This window comes from Maylandia zebra, linkage group LG14 (genome assembly GCF_041146795.1).
Source record: "Maylandia zebra isolate NMK-2024a linkage group LG14, Mzebra_GT3a, whole genome shotgun sequence".
NCBI classification, from domain to species: Eukaryota; Metazoa; Chordata; class Actinopteri; order Cichliformes; family Cichlidae; genus Maylandia; species Maylandia zebra.
The window spans coordinates 8,620,507-8,641,837 of NC_135180.1; the positions used below are offsets into that span (position 1 = coordinate 8,620,507).

Here is a 21,331-nt window from a genome sequence, read left to right on the forward strand (position 1 = left end):
AGGTTGTTGTGGATTCTGCTACTCACGCAGTCGTAACTGCCCCACTCTCACACAACATGAGATTCCACGTGCAGTCAAAGCCTTGTTTATATAAAACGACGGACAGCACTTTAGGCCAATAAGCTTCCGATATCGCATTTCCGTCACGTTCTCCATGGAAACCCCTTGCATCCAACCAATCGGAAAAAGCACAGGGAGGAGTCTAAATTGAGGTCGCGAGCTGGGCTCGGCGATTCGCTGATAGGCCTGTGCGGGAGAGAACCGGGGAGGATCCATTCACTACTGTGTCAAGCCGTCTGACGCTCTGCTCCCATTGAGGAATGCTGAACGGTATAACTGGATAGTTTTTACGTGTCGCTTTTGATTTTACATCTCGTTGGAGACCACCGGAGAGAGGATTTTTCCAACTACTGCTCAGGTTGGTCAGCTTTCATTTGCGCCCTTTCATTTTAGCAAAAAAGATTGACGAGCGAAAAAATAAGTTGCATAACGAAAATGCGGTCTGCGCATGCGTGAACCCCGAGTTGCTCTACTTTTTGTACTTTTAAAACCAAAAAATGCTGGTTATATTTTTTCTGTTCAGTCAGACAGCTAGATAAATGTTAGCTTTTATGAAATATGTCCCCTGCGGGTATCTCGCCGTGGATTCGTGGCTGCTTTTTAACGATTCGGTTACTTTTACATAACTGTGTCAGTGTACCGTGCACTGGATTGCAGGTCAACGTGTGTGTGGATTTTAAATAGCAGGTCAATGGGAGTCAGATGGGGGAAGGGGGGTCATTTTTAATGTTTTTTCCTTTAATATAAACGTTATCTAATACGAGAGTATCTATGTGAGAAATTTCATATGCACGGAAGTGTAATATTAGACGTATAAAAAGGCTCTTCGTCAGGTTTACTTTTTAGCTGCTCGCACTCGAAACACTTTTACAAAATGGCTTTGAATTGTTGGCACAATTATGGCCCGAGGAAGTGGTTTAATTTCTTTATATAAGATTTTTAAAAGTGTTTGTTAAATGTTTGGATTGACAGACAGGGGAAGAAGAATAATCAGATTAAGATTATTTCTACCTAAAACTACTACTTTTGCCAGATTTAAAAAAAAAAAAAAGTAGAAACCGCGCATGTTATTCAAAAGCATTTATTTGAAGCCTAAAAATGTCACTTGAGCTGTCTTTTATTTTTCACCCCAAACGTGTGGCTTTCATGTTACAAAGCAGTTTCCCACAAGGCCAAAACAGTGATTATACCATGGTAACATGCAGCTACAGGAAAAAAAGTGTGTGACAGTAATCACACACACACACCCCGGTGTCTTCTTTTAACAATTTTTACAACTTGTATGTCAGCAGTCATCATTAATAAGTAATATCTTAAGTTGGTGGCCTACACTGTGATGTAACTCACTCGGTCTGATGCCATTTTTATTGCATATTGAGATGGGCCATAACAGGAGGGGGTTAAGTAAAAATGATAGGTTTTGCCACCGTATGTGCAGCATCTTTCTACATCTATATTGATGTTGTCTTCCACTAATATTTGTTAAGCCATGTTTTAACTTTGTGTGGATTGTCAGATGAGTTAATTTTTCTCAAAAATGTAACAGTATGCCTTTATTGGTCTTCATGTGATTTCAGTTTCGCATGCCAGTAAAAAAGCGCACTTCAGGAGGAGCTACTTACAAGACAAACCATGTGGGTTTTATGAAACAAGGCTACCATAGCTTTGTGCTGCGCTATGGCCAAATCCATGTGACTGGAGCAGGGTTGTATAATGCCTGAGATCTGTGCTAGTGTGCTGGCTGTATAAGCCCTCTAGTTGAGGGCTGAGCTGGAAGCAGAGGGAGTTCAGTTTCATTATGTCATTATTCTGCTCAGTGACGTGTTCGGCAGTGTTGCAGAGAGTTTGGGAAGACTCTCTGGTGGTTGGAGTTGTACTTTTGTGCTTGGATGCTGGTGTTTCTTGTTATGTTGATGGAGGAAGGGGGGGTCACTGGTAAGCCAACGTCTGCACTGCATGGTCTTTCATTGAAGTTGAACACACTTTAAAATACAGGATAGTAGTCAGATTTTCTTCAGCAGTTTCATGTATGGTTTGTTCTGTGTTATGTCCACAGAGGAGCCGGTGTTATGACAGTTTGCACGAGTTTCAGGGATCAGTGCTTAACATATGGTCGTGTTTGTGTGTGATTTACAGTTTAGTAAAGCTTCAGTTTATCCATAGTGGACTGCTCCCACATAAGCACATGTGGGGAATGATTTACATAAACATACTTCAATTACTTAGTTTTTTGTCTGTTAACCTAATGTTTTTTCTCTTTTTGTGCATTTATTATTAGCTCTTCAGGCTCCCTATATGAAATAATCTGAGCAATAAAACTAACTTTAGCTCGTATATTGTAAACAAAATTTACCCGTGTGATTTTATGAGATATGTGCTGACATGTATAGAAAGTAACTAGAGGACACAATTCTAGGAAATGCTGGTCTTATTTCTTTAAAGAGAATGTAAATAATAGTAATAGGAATAAATATTTTGTTGCCATGATTACAAGCTGTGGTCTCTCTTTTGTTTGGGTGACATTATTCTAACCAGTTGTAACTCCTTGCTCTGTGCCGATTGGTCATTTCCAGCAGCCAATAAAACATCTCTTCACAGCGCCTGGCTGCTGCCTCCTTTAAACAAGAGTGGGTCATTTTCTAAGTGGAGTGGGTGGTTTGGAAAGTCTGCTGGGTTGTGTTTTTATATATATTTCTAGTTTAAAAAAAAAAAATGAAGAACCTACTCTTAAAACTTTGAGAAGTTATGTAAAAGTGCTTATGTAAAGAGAGAGAAGAATAGACAGGCTGCTGAATGTGCGCGCTTACATAAATAGCTGCAACCTGACACTGGAGAGCAGCAAAACAGTAAAATAGTTTGGATTTGGCCTCAGTACCTGTTGCCGGTATTTCCTGTTCAGCTTTGAAAGACACGAATAGCTCCAACCACTGCTGAGGTAATTGTAGGAGGATAAAAACTGATAAAACTGGATCTTGTATTTGTCTTTTGGAGACCAGCTTTTACTCCCCAAGATCTTCTAAAGGCTCTTATTTAATTGCGGCTTTCCAGAAGCAAGTGAAAAAAGGTCTCTATTTACAGCATGGCTGAACTTCTAACACAGAAGTGGACAATTAGTTTTCTCAAAGGGCCACTGTTTTGGAGGGTCACACCAATAAGCTGAACTTAGTTCTGTTCAGTATTATATAGTATAAAGTGCTATTGGTGGCTAAAATGGGAAGCATTGGGAAGTCCTAATTTCCCATTAAACTCATGAGGGCTGCTCAGGGACAATTAAAGGGCCTAATGTGGTCTAGGGGCCACACAATGACCAGGTCAGTTCTAACACTGACTTGAATGAGAACACAGGCCATATATATTCACTTAAATAATTATGAAATATAATATGTTTTTTTTTTTTTTTTTTAAAGGTAATTGCTAAAAGGACTGTGCATCCACGGTCACTGTACTGTGTTACATAAGGCTATCTTTGATTTTTAATATGGACAGTTAATGTGTATGTGTGGGAGCTGTATCTTTAACATTAATGATACGGCTGTTTCTCTTAAAGACTGCTTGTCAGGTTTTCCTCCTACTGCTTCATTGTGTAATTTGTGATGCAGCCATCCATACAGGAGACTATTTAAACAATAAAACCCAATTTTCATGCTTTTGTTTTGTTTCTGCTTCTCACATCCAAGTTGGTCCTGATTATGTGCAGGCAGCGGAGGTTTTTGTTTGTACTGTGTCAGCAGACCTGTGTTTCATCTCTGGAGACTCACCTTTTATTTGAAAAACTGAACCAGATTAAGCTGGTCTGGGACTGATGTCTACCTGGAAAGGGCAAACGACTGGCCTATTTACTGTGCAAACCTTTTGAAAGCTGTATGGCAGCTCCTTTGGTGTGACTGTGTTAGTGTTTGTGTAACAGCAAGATCATTCTATCTGTGCTGTGGTGCCCTTTTTATTTATGGTTGACTTTTGAAAATGTGGAGATGTGAGGCCACACAGGTTGATCAGATCAAAGTCATGGCTACTGTACTTTGATAGATGGGTTGATTTAATCCACATTGATTGCTTCTAATATTAGAGTTGTGTTCCTTCTGCTATTGATCTTCTATCATTAGAAGTGTACTGTGCTGTAAAGTGTTGGTATGAGTAATTTCACCTGTTTTTGTTTTGTTTTTTGTCTTGTTTGTTTATTTCAGACTGCATTTCCACTCCTGAGACAACAACCCCATTTATGCTACAGTGCCATCAACTTTGTGGCATTGCCATGTGGAAGGTAACTTAATCTTCCATCACTAACTTGTCCCATGTCTGAGGATAGTGATCCAAAGCAGTACCTGTACTCAACCCTGGACGGGTGTGAACGGAACCGGGAAAGGGCAGGCTTGCACGTGGAGGAAGCGCAGGGCACTCCCTGCAGCTCCATTAGCCAGCTTCACCGCATGGCCAGCTACAGTGAGGGTTGTGGCGGGCAAGATGGGGTCGAACTCGAACCAGAGTTAGGATTGGCCTCCGAGGGGAGCGATAGCAGCCACGAGCACCCGGGGTCCCCGCATGATGACAGGAAGAGACCGCGCCCACCTTTGCACGAGGATGTGGAGATGGGTGGCAGTGGTTCGAGCGGGAGCGGGACAGAATCCCATGGCAACGAGTCACATGGCAATGAGTCCCACGGCAACGAGTCGGTGGGCAGCTCAAACGGCAATGGCAAGGATTCCGCTCTCATGGAGTCCTCGGGGAGCAACAAGAGGTGAGAACTCATCGAAACCACTGAATCGTGGTAAATGAAGTTTGTTTTTTTTTTTTTGTTTTTTTTCTTTTTCTTTTTCCCACCACGGTGGGGGAGCGGACCAACTAGGTCACGGAAGTAAGGTTCATTAAAGTCACTGAAGGGCTGTTTGAGTTTTGCTGGGCTGAGTCATTGCTATAGTCCAGTAGACTGCTTAAGCTGGAGGAAAGCAAGTTGGGAATTGGTGTTTATTCCTAATCATGACATATAGGTTCATATCAAAATGTTTTGTTTTGGGGTTTTTTTTTGTTTGTTTGTTTGTTTGTTGTTGTTGTTGTTGTTTTGTTTTGTTTTTTGGAAGAGAAACTGCAGGAAAAGTGAATATTATTGAGACTCTTTCTAGTTTATTGATATTTCACTATTTCCCATACTCATTAGGGTGTGAAATACTCAGCTCACACTCATATTATTGGACCTGATAATTACATGTCATTAAATTTGATTTCAATTCGGTTCCCACTTATAGTTTTCTGGTGGCCTCATCTTTTTTTGATTAACCATATGGGATTCTGAGATGCAATCCTTTAAATAATAGTCTTGTTTGAAGAAAATGGCACACTTGGTGAAGATTGTTGTTACATATCCAATGCTGATGCTGTCTCCATCTCCATTTACATCCACGAGGGGGGAGAAAATACTGGAAACACATGTCAGCTATACTTGCAACAGTGACGCCTCATCTTGATTAGACTCCACACCTAATACTGTGTTTCCTTCATTCCACTGACTCTGATAGATTGAACTTGGGATTTATAATAGGGCTTGCTTAAAAGCCCTATTCCTTAGAAGTATATGAGAAAATATCTTTCTAACTTAACTCATTCACTGCCATTGACGTCTATAGACGTCAATTACGTTTTTCAATGGGAGGGGCTAGAATACAACCTCGGGCAGCTTGTCAGTGAATTTTATTTTTACATATATTTGTAAATAAATTGTTTTGATAAAGCATAACCTTCCTCAGTGTTATTTCTGTTTTATAGAAGTGAGAAACTATTTTATATGTTAGAGGTGTCACAAAGCAAGAAATATTAGTGTCAAAGGCACTTTTCTGCTTGAAATGTATTTTTCACAAAAAGCTCGTTTTCTCCCTTTTTTTGGTCAAAACAGGCATTTTTGGTGGAACCCACCTCTCTTCTACAGCTGATTACTAAAGAATGGTAAATGGTAGAAAAAAGCTTTTTTTTTTTTTTTTTTGGATGAAAGAAGAGAGTCTGTTCTTCATTTTGGTAGGTTCAGCGTTTATATGATCATAACACACAGTTTTCTGTGGCTCTTCAAAAATGAGTAAAAATGCTCAAAAACCCTGGCAGTGGGGAGTTACCTGATTTGAAAATGGCTGGCAGTGAATGAGTTAATGTCCTTCTTAATAAGTTTATTGCTTCAGTGACTAATTTCATGTCATCTAAAATTTAAAAAGGGAAAAGAAGATTGCAAAGGTGAAAGTGCTAATCTCGAGACTTAAGAGACTAAATGGTACATCAGAAACCAGTGGATGACATCACGGTAGCTGCATCCATCTTTTATACTGTCTGTGCATCGACTGTACAGTGTCCACAGAACCACATCCGTTTGTCATACTCTTCATACTCTGTTTCAAAATAGGACGTTATCACGTTTAAGAACAAACTTTGTGAACCTTTGTGTCACGATTTAAATTTGAGGCAAACATCCAAGAGAAATAAAATGCATGTTTGTAAAAAGTCTATGCCAAAAGTCAGTTTATAACTTGTTCAAAAAAAGCTTTTTGTGGGTGGCTTGACCTGGTTGTTTAACTGCCCACAGAATTTTCCATTGCACTTTGCGTTTCTTGAATGCTCCTTTTTTTTCTTTCTTTTTTTCCACTATACATTATCATAGTAGTCTTCTTTTCAAGGTTTAGTATTTGCCTCAGAGGTAACTAAATTAATTAAGGACTTGAAATTTTCTTTTTAAATATAAATTTTCATGTGACTTGAAAAGCGCACGTGAATATAATTGGTTAATTACACTTAACACTTGTTCACTTTCTTTATTTGTCCTTCCAATATTTAAAAAAAAGAGCAGCTCATATGACGGTGCAATTCTAAGAACAGCCTATAGCATCAAATTCCTGAATCACTTAAAATGTTTGCTCTTCATTTTTGTTATGCGTTTTCTGGTTTTCCTGCACACCTTTGTTCATAACATGACATTGTCCTTGTGATTACAGCTCAAACTCTCATAGCCCCTCCCCGCCAAGCAGCTCCAATGCTTTCAGTCTGGTGAGCTCCGAGCAGGACAACCCATCAACCAGTGGCTGCAGGTTAGTACACTTCTGAAAAAAAGCCCAGCCCAAATCTACTGGTATTTAATGCAACAACAATTGGAAATGTGAACAGAAAGGTCTAAAACCCCTTGTCAGTACGTTCCCCTCCTGTTCTGCTTCCTTTGCTGGAAAGCCGAGTGTGACATCAATGGTGAGATCTTGTCATGTTGACACACATGTCTCTGTCTCATTTGGGTCCTGCAGCAGTGAACAGTCAGCCAAAGCTAAGACACAGAAGGAGCTCTTCAAGACGCTCAAGGAGCTGAAGATGCACTTGCCGTCAGAAAAAAGGAGCAAGGGCAAGTCGAGCACTGTCAACACTCTCAAGTATGCACTGCGCTGTATCAAACAGGTGAAAGGTAAGACTTGCCTTGTGTGCATTGTTTTTATCTGTGTGTTCATGTTGTATGACTGATGTTATACTTACTTACATACTGAAAATAAACTTTTATCTCACGTGTTCACTTATCCATATTGTCTTGGTTGCAGCCAATGAGGAGTACTACCAGATGCTGATGATTAACGACAGTCAGCCACCAGGGTTTGATGTAACATCTTACACCATTGAGGAAATCAACAGCATCACCTCGGAATACACCCTTAAAAACACCGTAAGTACCACCGCTCTTTACCTCATCTTAAAGGATAAACAGCTAAACCAGTCTTATGCCTGAATGGTGAAAACCAATGTTATGGTAAATGGCCTGCATTTGTATAGCGCTTTTCTAGTCCCTAAGGACCCCAAAGCGCTTCACACTACATTCAGTCATTCACCCATTCACACACACATTCACACACTTGCAATGGCAAGCTACATTGTAGCCACAGCTGCCCTGGGGCGCACTGACAGAGGCGAGGCTGCCGGACACTGGCGGCACCGGGCCCTCTGACCACCACCAGTAGGCAAACATGGGGTTAGTATCTTGCCCAAGGATATTTGGCATGCAGCCAGGAGGCAGCCTGGGATCGAACCACCGACCTTCTGACTAGTGGCTGACCTGCTCTGCCACCTGAGCTACTGTTATTAATGATAACAGTGATAAAAAAGTTATGGAGATGAGCGAACTACCAATATCAGATACATGCTATATAGCTAATTGGCTAGCTATTAGCTGTTACTATAGAAAACAACTGTTAGTTATTTTCTTTCTTTGAGACATTTTATGATTTACTGTTAAGTATCGTCCGTGTTTTTTCAACATTATTCAGAAGTTTGTATCATGAGTCATATTAGCTGGTGAAGTAACTTGGCAAGTTAGCCAACTTTCATTTCTACTTAGATTTGGTAGCAATGAAGTTGGCAAGTGAGATATGGCCAGTCAGCTGGTGTGTGTGTGCGCATGTGCGTGTGTGGGAATTTGTTTCCCATTCATCCAGAAGTGCCTTTGTGAGGTTAGATAGCAATATTGGATACAACTTCCAATTTCTAGTTCTTCCCATAGATGTTAGATGGGGTTCAGGTCAGGGCTCTGTGCAGTCAAAGTTCTTTCACTAAAGAGAGGTGCAATTTATCGCTCACTTTCGACGCCGCTCCGTCCAGCGGTTGAGTTTGTGCTTGTTGATGTAAAGTTTGCATACAGCTGCTCAGCCATAAAAGGTTGTGCCATGAAGCTCTTGGTACACAGTTTGTGTGCTGATGTTAATACCATATCAGTTTTGGAAGTCTGCAGTTACGGAATCAGCACATTATTGACGACTTTTACTTTTGCACTATGCACCTCAGCACTTACAGTCAATACAGCTCTCTAACTTTATGTGGTCTGCTGCTTTGTGGTTGATATGCTGTGACTCGCCCATTGCAATAATACCACTTACAGCTGATCATGGAAGATCTTAGAGGGAAGACATTTAACAAGCTGACTTGTTACAACAGTGGCATCCTAGTCCAGTAACACTCAGCCAGACTCAAATTTAGGAAGATCTAGTTGCATAACTGCATAACTAGATGCTTGATTATATACACTCGTAGCCATGAGACTGAAAACACCTGAATTTACAGATTAAGAGTTGTGGCCCAACACTTTTATTCGTGTAAAGTGTGTGTCAGTGCATGTATGTATGTTAGTAAATCAGACGCATCCATGGGCTTGCAGGTAGTGAGCCTAAGACTCTAGGCTCACTACCTACAATCTTACAGTTTTATTTGGATACCACCACCACCCCCATTTCCCTGCACTGTTAAGGCAACAAAAGCAGGAGAAAGTCTGTCTCAAGAAACCTAATTATAGCATTCAAGAGGGAAGCCAGAAAAGGCAGAGTTTTCTCCACAGGGGTGATGACCATTATAAAAAAGAAAAAGAACAAGCTTTATTGTTTATTTATTCTTGAAGTTGATGTGGAAAAAATAACAGACGTAAGATAAAGAATAAAGTGGGGGATGATAAGGAGCAGCCGATCTGTCATCTGAGTAGTAGTCAGTTTGAAGATGTGTTTTTAAATCTTCTGAGAGGGCTAGAAGTACCTAATTTGGTAATCCTAAATGATTAATATCTTTTTGTTTTTGCCTTTAGGATATATTCGCTGTAGCAGTGTCTCTCATCACGGGGAAGATTGTTTACATCTCTGACCAGGCAGCATCCATCTTGAACTGCAAGCGGGAAGTGTTCGACAACGCCAAGTTTGTGGAGTTCTTGACTCCTCAGGATGTCAGCGTGTTCTACAGCTTCACCACACCATACCGCCTGCCCTCATGGAGCATGTGCACAGGAGCAGGTAAGGATGACGAATGCAGGTTTGAGCTCCACAAAAGCTCACACGTGTATATGTATAAATATAAATTAGATAAATTTTTGCCTCCTTGACATAATTGGTCGTACAGTATGGTAAGGGGCACTGTAGACACGGATGGTAAAATTTCCAAAATAGGGTCACGCAGCAAGCCAATATGAAACACATGCACCACCTGCACATGGAAGTATTTCCTCCACATACTCATGTTCATACATGCATAGCACATATTTCATTAGCATTCTCAATCACACATTAATAAATGTATGACGCTAACAAATGTGGCATGTTTGGCAGTCAGGTCTGTGTTAACTGATGATGTGTACACCTTCAGGTTGTATTGCATTTAGGTTCTTCTTATCACAGAGTTGGTGAATTAGTGGGTTGTAATATAATTTTCTGCCCAGTGGTCATATAAATTCTACTAAAACTCATTTCAGAGATTACAAATTTGTGCATTATCTTTCAAAAATTTTCTCCAAAGGGACTTATGTTCTATAGTTGATTGCACTCCCACTTTAACAACTGGAAGCTGGTATCAGTCCAGTGAATTCCAGCATTTCCACTCATAAGCATCTATAATTTTTTTTTTTTTGTAAATTGTCTCAAAAATGACTTTTTTAAAAAAAAATAAACTTTTGTAGTATAATTGCATCTCTTCCATTCTTATCTATGACACATGAGAGGCAAACATCTCAGGTCTGCTGAAGAGTATTTTGAATATTGATGACTGACAGATGGCTGAGTGGGAACTACTCATGCTAATTCAATTATTCATCCGACCTTTTTCCCCTCTTCTTTTTATTCAGAGTCATCTCCCACGGAGTGCATGCAGGAGAAATCCTTCTTTTGCCGCATCAGGTGAGTGGCAGCAGTCGGCAGCTGCTTTGAGCCACAGTTTCCTGTCCAAGCAAGCTCTGAGTCAGAGGAGGGATGGTGGGTAGGAGAGGGGAAAAGTGAGAGGGAGGAAGGAAGTCAGCAGCTTTGCGCTTTTGAACTTCATCTCCATCTAGTGGCCAGATGGGGTACCTGCTATTGCTCATTTAAACTTTAAAGTTGTATATTTATATAATATAGGTTGATCTGGTTTGGACGTGTATAGAGGAGGAATATGCCTGAACATGGATAACAGGAGGATCAAAAGAAAGGTTCATGGATGTAGAAAGAGGATTGTTGGTGTGACAGAAGAGGGTTAGGTTGAGCATTGTAAGTTTGAGTTAATTTTTCTACAAGATGCAGTATTTTCTACCACAAATGTTGTTTTTATGAAAGAAATGATGAGCTTAGGACTAAAACCACAGTTAACTAAATAATTACAGTAATTTCACTACATGATTAGTAGATAAACTGGTAAAAGGATCTCTTAATGCTTTTAGCTCGTTTTTCTTTCTTTTTTTAAAATATTTTATTTTGAAAGGCAAAAAAACCCAATATTCATTATTATGAAAGGGTCTTGACATTGTGTGTTTGCATTCTAGTGGTGGCAAGGACCGTAAAGGAGACCTCCAATACTATCCTTTCCGGATGACTCCGTACCTGATGAAGGTCCAGGACGCTGAGCTGGCTGAGGAGCAGTTCTGCTGCCTCCTGCTGGCTGAGAGGGTGCACTCTGGATATGAAGGTGAGAACTGCACTGTTTTAATAAAGCACTCAAGCGTATCACCCAATAATGAATGCAGTTTTATTTTGTTTACCAGTTACTTCTGACATGTATCAGATGGAAAATAAAGTCATTTGTTTCACACGTTTAGAAGTTGAACCATAGATGGCACAGACTAGTTAAACTTATACTAGTTAGACTATGCAAATCAGAGATGACAGCCTGAAATGTACCAGAGAAAGATGCTTATGGGATTTTTTTATTAGTTATTGTTTTTATCCATGTGTGTACTTGAACAGATGGTGAGCCTTATGATAATCTCTATAAACAAGTTATCATCCACCCAATACTGTCGCCACTATAAAAACTGATCACCTGGAAAACAAGGAAATAGTGTTACATTTTTTCTGCAAGGCCATTTTAATCTGATTAACTATTTTTTTTTTTTTTTTTAATGTGTCACATTTTTTTAAATAAGGTTTTAATTAAACTAATTAGTTGGACAAGGGTCCAGGTCTGCTTTAATAACAAAAGCAGCCTTCAGAAAGTGCTTAAGATTCAATAATAGATTCATTGTTTCATAGTTGTTTTTGTTTTTTTTAAATCCAATTGATCAGTTTATTACCGATCAATCCCCTTGCTCATGTTTTGAAAGTTCAAAACCAGCTCGTGTGAGTTTAATCCTTTTAATGTGAAACAAGAGATGCTATCATCCTTTTGTTTCAGGGGATTACTGTACAATCATTTTGTTTACTGACATTTTTTCCCTTCCCTTCGCACACCTAGCTCCCAGAATACCTCCTGACAAGCGTATCTTCACTACAACACACACCCCTAACTGTGTGTTCCAGGATGTGGATGAGAGGTGAGTGGACTGAATCCTTCTATGATCCTTACAGTGGTGCCTTGTGTGAAGTCATCCTGCTGGCCTGTTTTCTACTAAAGTAATTACTGTTTTCCCAATAGGGCTGTGCCTTTATTGGGGTACCTCCCTCAGGACCTGATAGGGACCCCCGTGCTGCTCAACCTACACCCGAGTGACCGACCCTTGATGCTGGCAATACATCGCAAAAGTACGAACATTTGCATGCATACCTGGACTGTCTCACTGCGTTCTTATACTCTGAGCTCTTCCGCTCACACTTTACCTTCTGTTACCAACAGTTCTGCAGTACGCTGGTCAGCCGTTCGATCATTCTTCAATACGTTTCTGTGCAAGAAACGGTGAGTACATCACAATCGACACCAGCTGGTCCAGCTTTGTCAATCCCTGGAGCCGCAAGGTGTCCTTCGTCATTGGCAGGCACAAAGTGCGCATGTAAGTATTCCCACTGTGGTGGGGTTTTTTGTTGTTTTTTGGACATCTGTATTTATGAGGACATTAGGTGACAGCTCTATGCCTGCATGTTTCAGGGGTCCTGTGAACGAAGATGTTTTCGCAGCACCGGCTTTCCATGGAGGGAAGATCATAGATTCAGACATCCAGGAAATCAGTGAACAGATTCACCGGCTGCTGCTTCAAGTATGCACGCACACGGTTCACTTTTACACACACAAGAGGCATTTGACAGCTCCTCTAACAGCTACTCTCTCTGCAGCCGGTCCACAATATGGGCTCCAGTGGTTATGGTAGCCATGGCAGCAATGGATCCCATGAGCAGCTGGTGAGCATCAGCTCATCCAGTGAAAGCAATGGGAACATTACAGCAGGGAACACAGCAGAGGACACAGGCAAGACCAAGCCCGCCAGGACTTTCCAGGAGGTCTGTAAAGATGTCCACATGCTCAGGAATCAGGACCCTCAGATCGGTCTGCATTCCCCATCTCCCGCGCCGTCACCTTCTCTCCCCAAACATGAGCAGAAGAAGACCCATGAGAGTGAGTCCAGTTGGCAACTATTAAGTTCAAAATAAAGTGATTATTAATTTAAGTACAGCAGAAACACACGCAGAGTGTCTTTTGGTTCTCCTGTCTGTCTTCTCGTGTGTGTTTCTCATATTATCTCCTCTTCTCTTTAGCATTGGCAGCTCAAAGATATTCAACTGTGCGTCCAAAAGACTCAGTGCCCCCTCTGCAGGCCAGAGACTGTACTGCAGCCAGCATGGAGGGCTTCACCTACAAAGACCAGACTGTGTGCTCCTACCAGCAGATTAGCTGCCTGGATAGTGTCATCAGGTCAGGCATAGATTTGGTCATGAAGTCATCTGCACAGTAATCCCTGTGCAAAGGCAGAGAGATCATGCTCTGTTTGCACAATATCAAAGCTCTCTCATTTAAAACTCTTTCTTGTTTCTTAGGTATCTGGAGAGTTGTAATATACCCATCACAGTGAAAAGAAAATACCAGTTCTCCTCAAACACCACCTCCTCCAACTCAGATGATGACAAGAAAGGCTCAGAGGATGGCATGCAAGTGCCTCAGGATACAAATGCAGGTATGTAGTAATCATGCATCTGTGCACACAAAGTCTAAGGTACTGGCTCAGCACTAACAGAATCTTTCTCATTTAGATCCCTTGATGTTGGATTCTCAGTCAGGCCTGTCAAACATGAAAGCACTAAAGAAGCCTCCATCTGGGGCAGCTGCTGTGGTGGGAGGCCCCCTGGCACCCCTCACTCTGCCCAGTAAAGCGGAGAGTGTGGTGTCCATCACTTCTCAGTGCAGCTATAGCAGCACCATCGTACATGTGGGGGACAAGAAGCCTCAGCCAGAGTCTGGTGAGTTTCTGTGTCCGTAGAAACATAGCAGGACTGTCATTAGCCGTGTTTTAATGAGTTTATTTGACTGATGTTTATGGCACTGCTTTGTACAGAGATAATTGAGGATGTTGCAGAGAGCCCAGCACCCCCTGCGCTGCCTGTCAGTATGGTGTCTCCACCCAGCCAAGGAAAGGAGGCCTACAAGAGGCTGGGCCTGACCAAGCAGGTGCTGGCAGCACATACCCAGAAAGAGGAGCAGGCCTTCCTCAACCGATGCAGAGAGCTCCGTAATTCCAGGAGCTTCCAGAGGGACTGTTCCACATACCTGTACAAGCACAGAGGTCCACCCAGTGTTGAAGGTACTGTAAGCTTCAAATTTAGCTTTTCTGCTTTGTTGGGAGAAGATATAGTTTAGCTAGAAGCTTAACAACTGAGGCAACCAAACACAATAAAAGTTCTACAAAGAGGAAATAAGGCTCACCTTTACATTGACTATCTTTTTTTAATCTTATCTTTTTTAATCTCATGATTTTACCAAATTCCCAGTTCATGTGGGGAGTATATTCCTGGTCTCCAGTTAGTGCGCATCTACATGCATTTTTTTTTTATTCTCCAGCTCAACAAAAATGACATTCTGACCTCTGCGTCTATATCCTCATTTCAGAATCACCTGGACCACGAGGCACTGCTAAACAAGGCACCGTTAGGCCAGAAACTACTGCCAAGAAGGGTAACCGCAACAGGAAGTCCAAGAAGCCACGGATGAAGCATCCCGATTCATCAGACAGCGCTGTGTCAAACCGTAAACCACGCCCCCCTCTCCAGGGCCTCAACCAGACCTCTTGGTCCCCATCAGAAGCATCGCAGTCAGCTTTTAATGTGTCCTACCCCACCATGGTCCCTGCATATCCGCTCTACCCACCAACACCTGCTGCTCCAGCTCAGGCTCCCCGACCGGACCGCTCTCTCTCTACAGGATTTGGAGAAGGGCAGAGCACCCAAGCCCCGCCCACTGCCACTCCGTTTCCTGCACCCATTGTTACACCTGTGGTAGCTCTGGTGCTACCCAATTACATCTTCCCCCAAATAGGACAAATAGGAGCAGCTCCGAGACCACCATTTTTCCCTGAGCAGGCCCAGCCGCAGCCTGCATTCGCTACCCAGCAGCCCTTTCAGCCCCCTCAGCCAGCCTACACGATACAGACGCAACCCCCCTTCACCAGCCAACAGCCATTTCCTGTGCAGACTGCCTTCACCCCCCAGCAGCCTTTCCAGGCTGCTCAGTCCGCATTCGCTACTCAGCAGCCGTTCACCGCCCAGCCGTCTTTCCCAATGCAGGCCCAGTTTGTAGCTCAAGCCCCCTTTCCACCTCAACCTTTCCCCTACAGTCTCTCCAGCGAGCCTCCCAAAACCCCTGCAGCAGAGCCTCGCGAGGGTGCGGCGTCACGATCTTCCACCCCCGCTTCTGGGGCGAGAGAGCCCGCCACATCACCGCCGCTGTTTGAGTCCCGCTGCAGCTCGCCCCTGCAGCTCAATCTGCTGAGCATGGAGGAGGGGCAGCGCTCAGTGGAGCGTCAGGACACTACAGTAGCCTCTGCTGGAGGACAGGGCGGCAGTGCGGCAACAGCGTCTGTAGGAGTGGGAACAACAGGGGATAAGAACGGAGGCGCCTCCAAGCCTGATAGCCAACAGCAGGTAGGAGCCACAGGACATTTACAAATACTAACACAAAGTTACTAACTTGTACAAGTGCCAGCACTTAAACACAAACTGTGTCACAGCGTGCCAGTGGAGAGTGAGTGTGGAATTATCTCTGATGTGTGCACCACCTTGTGTCTTAGGTGGAGTCTCCAGGAGACGGGGCTCACAGTGACGGGAACTCATCATCCTGCGACCTGCTGGACATCTTGCTGCAGGAACAGGAAGACTCTCACTCTGGTACCGGATCAGCCACGTCTGGATCCATGGGCTCAGGGTCAGGCTCTGGACTGGGCTCGGGATTAGGCTCAGGCTGCATTGGCTGTGGTACCTCAGCTAGCGGCGGTTCTGGAAGCAGAACAGGTCAGTAGTTGAACATTGAGGTCTGACAAGAGTTTCCACAAAATTTAAGAGTTTTTTGGGGGTTTTTTGTGACTCTGTCTTTGTCTCCCCCACAGGGAGCAGCAACACCAGCAAATACTTTGGCAGTGTCGACTCTATTGAGCACGACCCCAAGTCTAAAAACAAGATGAGGGGAGAGGGCGGGTCTGAAGGCGGCAAGCCGCAGGACAAAGTCTCATCTCGAGGGGAGGGAGAGCATTTCATCAAGTATGTCCTACAGGAGCCCCTCTGGCTGCTGATGGCCAACGTTGATGACAAGGTCATGATGACATATCAAATGCCATCCAGGTGAGTCACTAAGTGGAATTAAATATTATAAGCTTCACCACCTGTATGAAGTATTAACCTTTTAACTCCATTAAATATCGTTCACACAAATGTATTTGTTTTCTGACCATCAGAGATATTCAAAGGGTTTTGAGGGAAGACAAGGAGAGGCTGAGGCAGATGCAGAAGAGCCAGCCTCACTTCACATCAGACCAGCGACGAGAGCTAGTGGAGGAACACCCCTGGATGAGGAGGGGAGGCCTGCCTGCTGCCATCAACGTTAAGGTGGGGGACAGACACAGTTTTAAGCATAGTTTAAAAAAAAACACACACACAGCACTCCCATTGCAAATAATTTGAAAAAGTATACCATGGAAAATAACGTGACTTGTGTTCTGCAAAAAACACAATAGTTGTACACTACTTTCTGCAAATGAACTTTATAGGGAAGATGGCAGTTTTCATGCAAGTTAGTGCTGCTCAAAGTCATTACAGATAACTGACAAGCCAATAATGAGACAAAACAAATGTAATGAAGCAAAACAATTAAAAATATAACTGTAAAATGGATTCAAATGAGCTAAATGTATATCTATAAATGTTGTAAGGTAACGATGGCATGTGTTTGTGTTCAGGAGTGTGTGTACTGCGAGGATGCGGCAGCGGCACCCATCGAAGAGGATCTGCCTGACATGGACATGAGCGAGCTGGGCGAGGAGCTGAGCAGAGACAGTCAGAACACCCAGAGCCAGTCTGGGGAGCCTCAGCCTCAAATGGAATCAGGCTCCTAAACAGCCAGCAGAGGGCATGTGCATAAATAGACACTATGGATGTGACAAACAGCTGTGTGCCTGACCATCCTGAAGAACACATACATGCACACTACAAGCAGAACTCTGTGTTGTGAGTGTGATGGTTAGGAGGGTGTACACTGCTTGTGTGTGGGTGTAGGACTGCTACTGTGGTCCAGTTCCTAATGCACCCCAACAGGGGGCAGTAGTGCTGTTACAGCAAGTCACTTTTTCCATCTCTCACACACACATTCTTTGAAAAGACCTGTCTCTATTTTTTTATTTATTTCTCTTTTAAAGGCAGAGCACATTATAAATCTAAAGCTAATGACTGAGAGCTACTACTTTTAAATATGTAAGATTTTGAAATGGTTTTTTTTATTATTCTAAGTGTCAAGCTGTCAGAAGCAGCCAGGCTTTGCTGTTAGAAGTTTCTCCTGCCCAATTTTGTTTGTTCTTTCCTGACTCCCCACATGATCCCATTTAATAACAAAAACGGAAAAACGACAAAAAAACCCCAAAAAACTTCACAGCCCGGGATCCACGTCATTTTCTTGTTAGGAATAGCTGAATAGTAGAATAATGGGGATTCTCATTGGATGATGAAGGTCAGTGGGTGGGGATTGGCACTTTTTGTATTTTGAATGAGTTTTTATGTCACTGCTCGTCCTGGACCTGAGTACTCAAAGTACGCAGGCGCAGCAGTGTTAGCACCAGACAACAGCCAGCAGAGTGACATGCGGAGGCTGGCCGGAACTTTCCTCAACTCTGACAATCTTATGCCTAATGATAAAAGTTATCCGTTTATGGGTGTTATTTATTATCTAGCAAAGGATCTGGCAAGAATATTTTTAAGCCGAATCTGTTCATCTGAAAGACTAATGTATTGCATTTCTAAAAGCTTGGAAACGCTACAGGAATTTTAAAGTCGCTTAAGCAGCAGAGCTAGCCTCTCCTTTTTTCACAGCACAGTCTGTAAGTGTTGCAGGCCTCTGCAGACCTTACAGAGCAGCTCAGGTGCTATAACAAAAAGTGGGCATCATCAAAGATCAAGAAGCTGCCAAAGTATTTTTGTAAAACGAAGCAAATGACAGAGGAGCGATGCACTAAGAGCGAGGACTTGTAGAAACTTCAAACTCCAACTCTCTTTTTTGTTTCTTTTTAAAGAGAAACTTGCAGCCGTACATTTTCTAGAAAGATGAGTAATATCTTTTCTGTCAGTGTGGTGCAGCTCCACTACATAATTTCACTTTTAGAACAAATAACTACATTTTTAGGGATTTTTTTTTGTTTTTAATGCAGTCCTTTTTCCTTCTTTTCTGGATCTATTTTTGCATCAAAAATTAGAACCCAATGCCTAATTTTTCTTTTTCTTTTTTTTTAATCTTTTTTTCTTTTTCTTTTTTAAAAATAATGCATGTCGAAAGGACTAAATCATGAGTATCTGCAGGTGCAGCAATACAGATCCTGGAGTACTGTGAAGCCTATTGGCCAGAGCAAATGCGCGGCGCTGACGTCATTGCTCAGCATTGGCACTGACGTCTGCATGAAGGTGGGAAAGCAGTATTACATGTGTAGCAAATAAGAGGGATGATATTTCCCTGCTATTTTTTTTCCTCTTTTTTTTTTTTTTTTTTTTTTGGGTGAAAGTGGGGTTTTTTACACTTTGGCCTGAGAAACATCAGCTCCTGAAGTATGAAGTAAATGGGTCCACCCTGCCTCTGCTTAATTGACACAAACCGTACAAGAAGTAGAGACCACTCTGGTGCTAAGGCAGAGAAACTGTTGGGCAGGGCTTGCAAGTGTACCTGGACCAAGAGCATCTCACCAACTTAGTTTTTTTTTTTTTTTTTCATGGTTTTTTGGTTTCTCATTAACTTGGCAGTCCTTTTTTTTTTTTTTTTTTTTTTTAAATATTCTGTTTTTCTATTTCTCTTATTTGTGTGTCTTTATTTTGTTTGTTTGTCATTGGGGACGAACCCTACCTCTTATAAATCCCGGGTTCATGTTACTGTAAGCAGAACGTATGTGGAATGTGTATGCACCTGTGGGCAAAGAGCAATGGACAGAGTGGTGAGATACTTTGAGTGATTCCAGTGACTGAGGGCTCGTACGGAGACTCTTTGCCTCGGACTGGCAAAGGTTTATGGACTCCTCCTGAGGAGAGTACGGCGCCTCTCACCACCTTTAGTAACTGCATCTTTCTCTGTCATTAATCTCTTTTTCTGTGCAAAGTATCTCCATGGAGCCTGCAACGCTCACCTGTGTATAAAAGACCGGATATGTCTCAAGTCATGTTTAAAACTGACTTTGTTTCATAAGTCTCCATAAAGAGAGAGACTGATTTTAAACACTGCACTGGTGATCTGTTGGACGTTCCTTGACCTGTAAATGTGTACACACAGTATCGGCACGTGATGTCGTGTATGGTTATATAAGCCTGTCTCATTACCACTGTGAGTCTGTGGTATAAGAATCTGGCACATTTCTGTGCTTTTTTTAAATTTTGAGGTGAGATGTCTTGTTTGACAATGTTGAACAGCCCCATTTCCAAAAATGTTGGGATGTGGCATAAAATTTTAAATGAAAACTTAAAGCATGGACCTGCAAATCCTAGAGACAAATTCAAAATGCTGCATTTTCTTTTCTGAAATGTGTCCGTTTTAACATTAAATATGTTGTCTTTATACATATGTATAAGAGAGAGTTTAAATGTGTAGCTTTTGCTTTTATTTTGTTTTATGCAGTGTTCGAACATTTTTGGAAAGTGGGATTGTGTAATAAAGCTGCAAAAATAGAACCACTCTGATTTCTGTGTTGTTTTATTATACATGAAGCTAAACACTAAAGAGGGCGTATGGAGTCCAGTTAAATGGCTTTTCGTGTTTGGCATTCACACAAATCACATTTAAATTCTAGAAAAAAATATTGCTTGACTCCTTTTTAATTTTTCTGCTAACACTTGAAACGAACGTGCATCAAAATTCAGTCATTCAACATTGCAAAATGTTGAATGACTCAAAATCTTTTTCTTTTTTTTTCTTTTTTTTTAAGTAGAGGGAAGTTAAAACTTTTATCTTTGCGTTGTGTTGCCACGCTGACAGCTGAAACAGGCTCCAATGCTCCAGAGGTTGGATAAATGTGTGTGTGTGTGTGTGTATATATATATATATATATATATATATATATATATATAATATATGCACTGTTTTCATCATGACACACTACGATTATTCAAAAATATCTTGAGCCTGTAAAAGTTCATTAATTTGAAGGGGACCTATGTTTCCTTATTTCCTGTCATAAACATGCTGTTACGGTGGTGGATGCTCATATTAAGCATGTCCAAAATGTTCAGTAATGAGGTCAGTGTATGTACGAGTAATGGCTGTAAATCAAAAGCTGAGACTTAAGAGTTTAGACTGCTCTTAACACAAAGGTTCTTTTTTCCTACTCCTGGCTCTGTATGATGTCAGGGGGAGTGGATACCCTAATACGTTCATCTCAGCTTCAGAGCTCCAACCACTTGCTGTTCAAACCTTTAACTTGCAAAGGGCAGCCAAGGAAACTGGCTTAAATGGAGAGAAGCTGAAATGCATCATTTCAGACAAGCAGGTGAATTTGGAGGGAAGGGAGGGGGTCTGTAACAATCCTCTATTGGAGCTGGAAATCTGAATAATTAGGTTTGATCGTAGCAGCATAAGGGCTGCAACGACATTTTGACATTTATTTTAAAAAGCAAATGCATAATGTGATAAATTTGTGTCTTACATGGGACACAGAGGCATCCCCCCCCCGCCGGCTCATAAGAGGCGATTGTTCTCTCGAACAGTCAAAAACAGTTGAGAGTCCTGAGGGTGTTTTTCAGGGTCCCCTGGGGATCTGTTTCAGCACCATATGCTCTCTTCTGCTGTTGAACCTCTCTCACACCAACTGTTGCACTGCACTGACCTTTAACCTCAGAATTCACAAGCGTAGTCACAAACCCACAGCTGATGTATTTGGTCAGATAAGTCTTCCTCATGA

The 21,331-nt window shown here is 42.0% G+C and overlaps 1 protein-coding gene across 1 annotated transcript; it reads left to right on the top strand.

Annotated features, from left to right (window-relative positions):
• The first annotated feature begins 258 nt into the window (after nt 1-258).
• On the top strand, nt 259-20,108 carry LOC101465886 (period circadian regulator 2). The gene is made up of 22 exons (XM_014409514.4): nt 259-418; nt 4,245-4,795; nt 7,026-7,118; nt 7,326-7,480; nt 7,611-7,732; nt 9,632-9,833; nt 10,658-10,709; nt 11,327-11,469; nt 12,235-12,313; nt 12,415-12,521; nt 12,613-12,766; nt 12,862-12,970; nt 13,047-13,326; nt 13,467-13,623; nt 13,746-13,882; nt 13,959-14,165; nt 14,261-14,506; nt 14,812-15,842; nt 15,989-16,208; nt 16,304-16,535; nt 16,649-16,799; nt 17,150-20,108. The coding sequence occupies exons 2-22, from the start codon at nt 4,353-4,355 to the stop codon at nt 17,303-17,305; spliced, it is 4,476 nt and encodes a 1,491-aa protein (XP_014265000.3). The 5' UTR covers nt 259-418; nt 4,245-4,352; the 3' UTR covers nt 17,306-20,108.
• Nucleotides 20,109-21,331: the final 1,223 nt, after the last annotated feature.

Excerpts from the sequence above, each read along its gene's own strand:
- LOC101465886 (XM_014409514.4), top strand. The coding sequence starts at position 4,353 with ATGTCTGAGGATAGTGATCCAAAGCAGTACCTGTACTCAACCCTGGAC. Across the intron at positions 16,209-16,303 it reads CGGTTCTGGAAGCAGAACAG|GGAGCAGCAACACCAGCAAA; the intron begins GTCAGTAGTTGA and ends TCTCCCCCACAG. Across the intron at positions 16,800-17,149 it reads CTGCTGCCATCAACGTTAAG|GAGTGTGTGTACTGCGAGGA; the intron begins GTGGGGGACAGA and ends GTTTGTGTTCAG.